Raw genomic sequence first — 8,599 nt, 5'->3', positions numbered from 1 at the left:
AACTTCCTGACTGATGTCTTGAGATGTTGCTTCAATATATCCACAATTTTCCTGCCTCATGATGCCATCTATTTTGTGAAGTGCACCAGTCCCTCCTGCAGCAAAGCACCCCCACAACATGATGCTGCCACCCCCATGCTTCACGGTTGGTATGGTGTTCTTCGGCTTGCAAGCATTCCCCTTTTTCCTCCAAACATAACGATGGTCATTATGGCCAAACAGTTCTATTTTTGTTTCATCAGACCAGAGGACATTTCTCCAAAAAGTACAACCTTTGTCCCCATGTGCAGCTGCAAACCGTAGTCTGGCTTTTTTTATGGCGGTTTTGGAGCAGTGGCTTCTTCCTTGCTGAGCGGCCTTTCAGGTTATGTCGATATAGGACTCGTTTTACTGTGGATATAAATACTTTTTTACCTGTTTCCTCCAGCATTTTCGCAAGGTCCTTTGCTGTTGTTCTGGGATTGATTTGCACTTTTCGCACCAAAGTACGTTCATCTCTAGGAGACAGAATGCGTCTCCTTCCTGAGCGGTGTGATGGCTGCGTGCTCCCATGGTGTTATACTTGCATACTATTGTTTGTACAGATGAACGTGGTACCTTCAGGCGTTTGGAAATTGCTCCCAAGGATGAACCAGACTTGTGGAGGCCTACAATTTTTTTTCTGAGGTCTTGGCTGATTTCTTTTTATTTTCCCATGATGTCAAGCAAAGAGTCACTGAGTTCGAAGGTAGGCCTTGAAATACATCCACAGGTCCATCTCCAATTGACTCAAATGATGTCAATTAGCCTATCAGAAGCTTCTAAAGCCATGACATCATTTTCTGGAATTTTCCAAGCTATTTAAAGGCACAGTCAACTTAGTGTATGTAAACTTCTGACCCACTGGAATTGTGATACAGTAAATTAATATGTCAGTAAACAATTGTTGGAAAAATTACGTGTGTCATGCACCAAGTAGATGTCCTAACCGACTTGCCAAAACTATAGTTTGTTAACAAGAAATTTGTGGAGTGGTTGAAAAACGAGTTTTAATGACTCCAACCTAAGTGTATGTAAACTTCGGACTTCAACTGTATATAGGCTAGTGTTCCATCAACAGCTGTTGATCAGAGACAGGGTTGTTGCTTGAAGTAAAGTTCCGGTGACAGCAGGGGGCGCCCTTACCCACAAACTGCTGTCGTCTGCTGCTGAGGATGATGACATCAGCAGTTCAAAGAAACATACAGGTATCTGCCAAAATAAAGGAAACACTCGAGTACATTAAGGATACAAAGTATACTGAAAGCAGGTGCTTCCACACAGGTGTGGTTCCAGAGTTAATTAAGCAATTAACATCCCATCATGCTTAGGGTCATGTATAGAAAGGCCCAGTTGCCCATTATTTTGGCTACCATGGATAGAATAAGAGATCTCAGTCACTTTGAAAGAAGGGTCTCAAAGGGACATAGAGTGTTTGAAGGGTTGTGTGACGGTGTGTGTGTGTGTCAGTCACCAGATCTCAACCCGATTGGGAGATTCTGGCGCGGTGCCTCAGATAGCGTTTTCTACCACCATCAACAAAATTGCAAATTATGGAATTTCTTGTGAAAGAACGGTGTCGCATATTCTTTAATATATTAGATCGGACATTTATGTATATTCTCTCAAAAAAAAACATCTCACCAAAACATGAATATTCAAACAAATCTTATCTTGGAACAGGTTATAAATAATTGTCTTTATTGTAATCTTCTGAACTGCGTTCAGTACACAGAGCTTGCATTGTTGAAGTTGATAAGAACAATTACATCAACAGAATGATAAACAAACCAAATAAACACAACAAGATAAGACATTATAGTAAGACAACAAAAAAAAGTATGGTGGTGTAAAACAGTCTGTTATTCCACTATAAATAATCAATATCCAGCAGCATCATTGCCCTTCATACCAGTGCAACACTCGGAAGGATAATCAATGATCATCATTAGCCATGCCTGAATACAGGGCAAAATTCTGCACTGACTGGCATTTCCCAAAACGTGTCATATGCCGAGCTTAACACAATGCAAACATAACATGATAGATTTTCTGGCTGAGCCACAGTGGCACGTCACATTCTTCTCGCCCTAAAATCAGTCTACAAAGAGGTAAAATGCCCTCGGATGGGTATTGCACACATAGCATGAATAGGCTACAACAAAAAAATTCTCTATCATTTGCAGAACATATTTTGGGGGGGGGGGGGTATCCAGCTCTTGTACAAAGACATTGGATGTGCATCTTTTCCAATACAAAAAAACAACTAAACAGGTCAGAGACATAACATGAGCACTGCAAAAATATCTGAGGGGGAGAAATTAGGTAAAACTGACAAAGCAGAGAGACTATTGCTATTTGTAAGAGATTCAAGACAATCTGTTCTGTTGTCTTCCTTTATTAAGAGACTAAGACTAAGCCACAGGAACAGAGACTAAATATACATTATCATTCTAATCCTGCTTTAAGGCTGAATTCACATACAGCTCCCCAACCACACTTGTAGCCTGGTCCCATACTGTATGGGAGGCAGCCAACTCTTCTATCTTGTCATGCCAAACAGAATGTATCATCGCATGGCAATGATAGAAGAGTTGGTTACAGCACATACATTTCTACTCAACTGTCTCTCCCTCTATAATAGAATATTGCACAATGGACTTGAAACTAGGTATGATAACATCCTGGTATTTTGTTTTTAACAGAAATTACAATATCGGTAAGTACTTTTCAGACAGCCTCAGACTTCTGTGTCTGCTGTCTTGTTCACATCTTTGTATCCCTGCTTTAGAATGTACACCATCACTGTCAAGGAATCATGGGTATCCAGAGTAAATGTCAAAAAGAAAGAACAGGTAAAACTCTGGTACCAACTTGGGTAAATATTTGGGGAGAGAATAAGATAATACTTTAGTGGGTCACCATTCCTCTATATAATGTTTCAAATGTTATAGTTCATTATTTCCTTCCACAAATCATCATGCAACATCTAGTTGCTGACCCCTTCAAGCAGCACTTTTCACATGGATATATAAAAAAAATAAAAAAAAATACACAAATAAAGAAGCTATAAACATACATCAAAAAGTGCATATGTACATTTTCTTTACAGCATAACATACTCACTGTACAATCATTTGATTATATACTGACATTATTATTATAAGTTCTGAACACACAGGACATGGTGGTGTTATAAATCCATTGTGCCAATTATAATGAGGATTACTACGTAGCATAGTTTGAGTCAGAAATCTTTCCATAGCAATATAGTCTATTGGAGAAAAAAAAATATTTGCATTGCCTTGTGACACAAAGAAGCTTGGCTAAACATAGCTGTGTGTATGGTTGTGCATGTGTGTGTGTGTGCGTGTGTGTATCTATGTCTGTGTATGAGTGTTAGCATATGGTCTATGTGCAAATAATGTGACGCTCAGACCGTTCCAGTGCAGAGGCACAAAAACTTCCCAGACAGTATCTCAAGTACCTAGCAACAATGTTTTTCACAACACACATGTGCCTGTCAGACTGCCAGAATGCAGGACAACATAGAATAGAACAGTAATTGAATTTCTCTAGAAGAGAAGGAGTCGACATTCTTTTAACAAGCAAAAACAAGCAGTTTACGCTTTTTTGTCTTGGGTCCAAATGGTGACGCCATTTGATTTGCAGGAAAGCACACATTGTCTACCACAGAGTTGGCTATTGCAATTACACAAACAAACAAAAAATAAGTCACTCCTTAAGTTCAGCCATCAAGTCCCCTTCATTGTCAAGAAAAACACTGTGTTATCTTCTGTTGAGGAGGCTAGTCCAGTAAAATCTCTGTGAAGATCCACTATGTTTTTAGAGTCCAGTTCTGGAATGTTCCCCCAATCAACAACAGCACAGCATGGTTACAATAGAAGCATAATGTCGAGTGTCAATGTTTGGGAAGTAGACCCACACCCTCTCTCACTCTCCTCATCTGAAATGCATTCTGATTATGGGGCTGCGTCCAGATTCTCAACACTTCTCCAAAATGTGTACCCTTTTGGGGGAGTTCACATTCTCAAGTCCACTTATGTCCATCCATCTTTTGATTCAATTGACTAAATGAAACCTGACATAGTCTGTGGTCCACATCCAGAATAGTCAGGGTGGTGGGCTTACCCAAAAGATCTTGGGAAGACTATGACATCACAGGAAGTGGAGACAAATGACGACATATTGTTATGGATCCTCTGGCTGTCTTTCTGCCATGTCTGGTGTATGCTCTTTTAGAGAGAACACTGTCCAGTGATTTGAAATCCCTGGGACTCTGTTCCGAGACCAATTCTGTGCTCCAGTGGGCCTCAGTTCCAGTTCCATTGCAAACAGCCAAAGGAGTGGGAGGAATATTTTCAGAGAATTTTCTTTCGTCCAGACCTCCCCCAGCCCTGAAGAGTCCTCTTCTCATGTTCACCACATGTCCATATGTCAACCTTTTTGTCCGGGCACAGTGTTTGTGCAATTGTCCTTTGGGATGTCTTTGGGTTTCAGTGGGAATGTATAAGGACAGGAGATGTGTAAGTCACGTGTAGCCTTGCGGGTGGAAACAAACTGACACAGTCCTGTCCCATCTTGGACCAAGAGGTTTGTGTATCCTGAACCTTCGTAAAGAGGACAGGAGTTGAGCTCTTGGATGTAGTGCAGTGTGGGCTGTTAGGATTGTCCCCCACCAGCTACTGTACATCTCCTCTTCATTCCATAGAGACACATGCTTTATACTGTAGTTACTATATTGGGTATCTGTTTGTTTGTGTATAGTTCTTTTACACAGTATTGTTGGATAATAAAGGTTAAATACTGTAAACAAATTGGATTACCGTAAGGACATTTTAAACTAAAATGACTTATAGTAAGGGAGGGGAAACTATAATTTGTGGACTTAAGTTATTGTCCTTTTTGAATAAAAAGATAAAACCTTGCAAAAAAAATATTAAATGTACTCTTCGTTTTATCGCTCTGCTATGACTTTGTATTTGAGCACCAGGTACGTAGCCAGTCTGAGGACCAGGAAGAACACACCCAGAACCAGGAAGTCAACGTAGAGCTTAGCATCCTCCACGTCCAGTAGCTGTAGAACCTCCTCAGGCTTCTGGAACTTACACACCACCCCAGGACACTCCAGCTCCGAACGATTCATCCCATAGATGGACAGGATCACCCCCTCAAAGCCATATCTGGTCGGAGAAGTGGAGAAGGAGAAGTTGAATGAGTGACACAAACACTTACACCTTGCACAGACATAACATAATGAGCAGGTTTGCCAGATAGTTGGAGAGCATTCCACATAACCCGAGCTGGAAGACACAGCATAATATCCTCTCAACACGTCATGATATTCTCGAATTGGTTAATTGAGTGTCCTGCACTTGAGCACGAAGGTAGCACAGGAAAGGATTTTATAGCCCCAACAGAACAGACCCACCTGACATAGGACACATAGGAGCTCCATTGCAGGTACTTGGGGATGGTGTCAAAGTTGACAAAGAATCCAGAGAACAGGAGCACTGGGATGGCTGTGACTGGGCCCACGAAGGTCGCCACCTGGAGAGATGGAAGTTCAGTTATTCACAAAACAACCCCTCTGAAGAGTAGGTAAGTGAGTGAGTCAGTGTGCAGGAGCAGACTGCTATATCCGTTTGAAATGATAAAACAGAAACATCTGCCGTGCGGCGCAGGCCGATTGGCCGACCGACGGACGGTTTTGCGTGGTAGTGCCGGTCTGTAAACGGCTGGCTCATGTGATGTAGGGTACCTGTAAGGAGGTGGAGGCGGCCCCAATGAGGAGGCCTAGGGACTGGGCTACCAGGGCTGTAGAGGTGGACAAGGCCATGAAGAGCAGGTACCGCACTGCCTCAGGAGGCTGCTCTGTCATCCAGTATACTATACTGCAGTACATGATGGGACAGATCACCTGGAGAGGGGAGACATAAAGACAAATGGAGGGAGGGGAGAGTGGTAAAGAGAGTGAGGGAGCAAGAGAGAAACACATACAGAGATAGATTGAATGTAGTTGTGTCATGCCCTAAGGAAGAGACCATATGGTATTCTTTTCTCTTGCTGTTTTGTAAAGAAAAATAAATCAAAGTCAACTTAGCCACACAGCTCACCTGGAAGGGTATGTCCGCCATGGTTTTGGCCAGGAAGTAGGCCTTCAGGCTGTACCAGTAGTTGAGATGTTCCCTCAGAAACACTGACATCTCCAGAGGAACTGTGAAACACATAAACCGCGTATGAGTACAATACATTTCTTGTTAATAGTACAACAACTAGTGTGGTCTCAGATCTGTTTGTGCTGTCTTACCAATGCCCACCAATTACCAACTCACATGGACACATCATAAAGTAGACCACAGGACCATTAGGCAAGACAGCACAAACAGATCTGAGACCAGATTGCAAAGAACATGTTCACGAGGTAACATTGTTCCGCCCTCCCCGTGTCCTCGCTGTCTCTTACAGGTGAGGACGGTGGGCATCAGGGCAGCGAACATGAGGAAGAGCATGGAGAAGAAGAGGAAGCCAGTGTTGTTGAAGACCTTGCTGGCATCATTGCCAATGTTGAGATAGAGCAGACCGATCAGAATTCCTATACATATGTGGGACATCACTCTGAGGTGGGTTAACACCTGCGAACGCACACAGAAAACATGCCTCAATTTAGTACGCAACATAATAAACAGTACTTACTGTTCACTCACCCACACAATGTATTGATTCACTCGATCATTTTCTTTTTTAAGTTTACTAATTCATTTCAGACACACACAACGCAAGTCAATATTAAGATTAATGCTATTATTATTATGTGAATTGTTTACCGTATCCCTGCATATCGTTAATAGCGTTCTTCTGAACAGAACGCAGAACTGTGACCAGGTGCTGGTGGCAAAGCTGTGTTTCTCCATCGTTCCTGTGTACTGTGTATCCTGTGGACAGACAGACATAGAGAGGACAGGACCATGGGACATAATTAGAACCCCTTACACGGTTGAAGTTGAAAAGACGTGCAATGAGTGAATAGGTGAAGACGTGTGGGTATTGACTGAGTGAGTGACTCCTGAGGGATCTCATCACGCCGCGTGACTTTGTGCCGCAGGTCAGTGGTGTGGGACTGTGACGGCGAGTGATTCCTGTCGGTCAGTGTGCCAACACTCACGCTGTGACTGTTAGAGTGGCCAGATGAGGCTGGGTCACTCTTGTCGCTGGAGTTCTTCTTGCCCTCTTCTGAGCAGAGTCCTCCCTGCACAGCCTCAAACAGCACCGAGTTCAGGTCCCCATACTCCCCAGAGGCCACCTCAATAACTAGAGCCAGGGGACACGGAGGAAAAACAGAGGACAGAGTGAGTTAGTGAACTAAGAAGAAGAACCTTGGTCCACTAAAAAGGATCTTGAAAAATGTTTGCATTGTCACACTCATGCACGCACGCAAGAATGCCTGCACACCCACAGGATCTTTTGCTGACTCACTGAAGTCTGCAGGATTGTGGTAGGTGGGACAGTGAAGGCCCAGGTTCTTCAGGTAAGGGATGAGGTAAGGAACAGTGCCATGGTATATACACTGGCCCTGACTGAGGATGTAAAGCTAAAGAAGGAAACAGACACATTCACAGTATTATTTACATATCTTTGCCTGATGTAATATCAGTCTCTGAATTATGCATGGCCTAATGCCTTTATGTGTTAAGTATGCTAATGCTTTGACGTAACAACTGAGCTCGAAAGATGGTCTAGAGCCTTCAAACTCAACTCTGGACCTTGAAGCCAGTTCCACTGCTTTTTTTCCATTGTTCCCCTCTAATCAGAGACTGATTTAGACCTGGGACACCAGGTATGCGCAATTAATTATCGGGTAGAACAGAAAACCAGCAGGCACCGGACATCATACACATCACTTTCATTACGACAGTTCAAATAATGATTAGGCTAATGACAAAGCATATGGCAGTCAGTCCTAGATACTGTACAATACCATACATACTGTGTAATGGCACAAAAGCTCGAATTGAGTTACCTTATCAAACATCTCAAAGAGCTTGGCGCTGGGCTGGTGGATGGTGCAGATGATTGTCCTTCCTCCCTGAGCCAAGGACTTCATGAGAGAGACCACCTGGAAACAGGATGCGCTGTCCAGACCACTGAGAGAGAGAGATGACAAACGTTAGCTTGTGCTTGGTGACTATTGTTATGCAGTATTTCCTCTGTGTCAGTGTGTAGGAGGTGTGTCAGTATACCAGGTGTGTACCTACCTGGTAGGCTCATCAAAGAACATGACAGGGGGATTGTTGACCAGCTCCTGGGCGATGGCCAGTCTCTTGCACTGCCCACCAGACAGAGAGATGGTGCGGGTCTGGGCACACTCCTGCAGTCCCAGGGCCGTCAGGATCTCATCTACCTGGTGGTCAGACACAGAGAGGCACATAAACATACACTACTATAAACATTTGAACGTTAAGATTTCCAGGCAATGTCTTTCTAGTCGATATGGTGTTGCCCTGTAAACCTGGGATGTTATATGTACAGTATATACAGTATTGTAGAGCAGCCCGGCCCC

The 8,599-nt window shown here is 43.2% G+C and overlaps 1 protein-coding gene across 1 annotated transcript in view; it reads right to left on the bottom strand.

Moving 5' to 3' along the window:
• Positions 1-1,702: 1,702 nt before the first annotated feature.
• Positions 1,703-8,599, bottom strand: part of abcg4a (ATP-binding cassette, sub-family G (WHITE), member 4a) — a 39,418-nt gene continuing 32,521 nt past the window's right edge. The window contains exons 6-15 of the mRNA XM_055942965.1: positions 8,295-8,440; positions 8,060-8,183; positions 7,516-7,630; positions 7,205-7,350; positions 6,867-6,974; positions 6,506-6,674; positions 6,156-6,256; positions 5,801-5,959; positions 5,471-5,589; positions 1,703-5,222 (exon numbers count right to left, since the gene is read on the bottom strand). Of these exons, the coding sequence (XP_055798940.1) occupies positions 4,997-5,222; positions 5,471-5,589; positions 5,801-5,959; positions 6,156-6,256; positions 6,506-6,674; positions 6,867-6,974; positions 7,205-7,350; positions 7,516-7,630; positions 8,060-8,183; positions 8,295-8,440 (1,413 nt within the window). The 3' untranslated portion in view covers positions 1,703-4,996. The remainder of the gene's footprint in view (positions 5,223-5,470; positions 5,590-5,800; positions 5,960-6,155; positions 6,257-6,505; positions 6,675-6,866; positions 6,975-7,204; positions 7,351-7,515; positions 7,631-8,059; positions 8,184-8,294; positions 8,441-8,599) is intronic.

This window comes from Salvelinus fontinalis, chromosome 13, assembly GCF_029448725.1.
Source record: "Salvelinus fontinalis isolate EN_2023a chromosome 13, ASM2944872v1, whole genome shotgun sequence".
Taxonomy (NCBI): Eukaryota; Metazoa; Chordata; class Actinopteri; order Salmoniformes; family Salmonidae; genus Salvelinus; species Salvelinus fontinalis.
The sequence above is the reverse complement of the archived record's forward strand: the minus strand, read 5'-3'. Positions and strand labels throughout refer to the sequence as shown.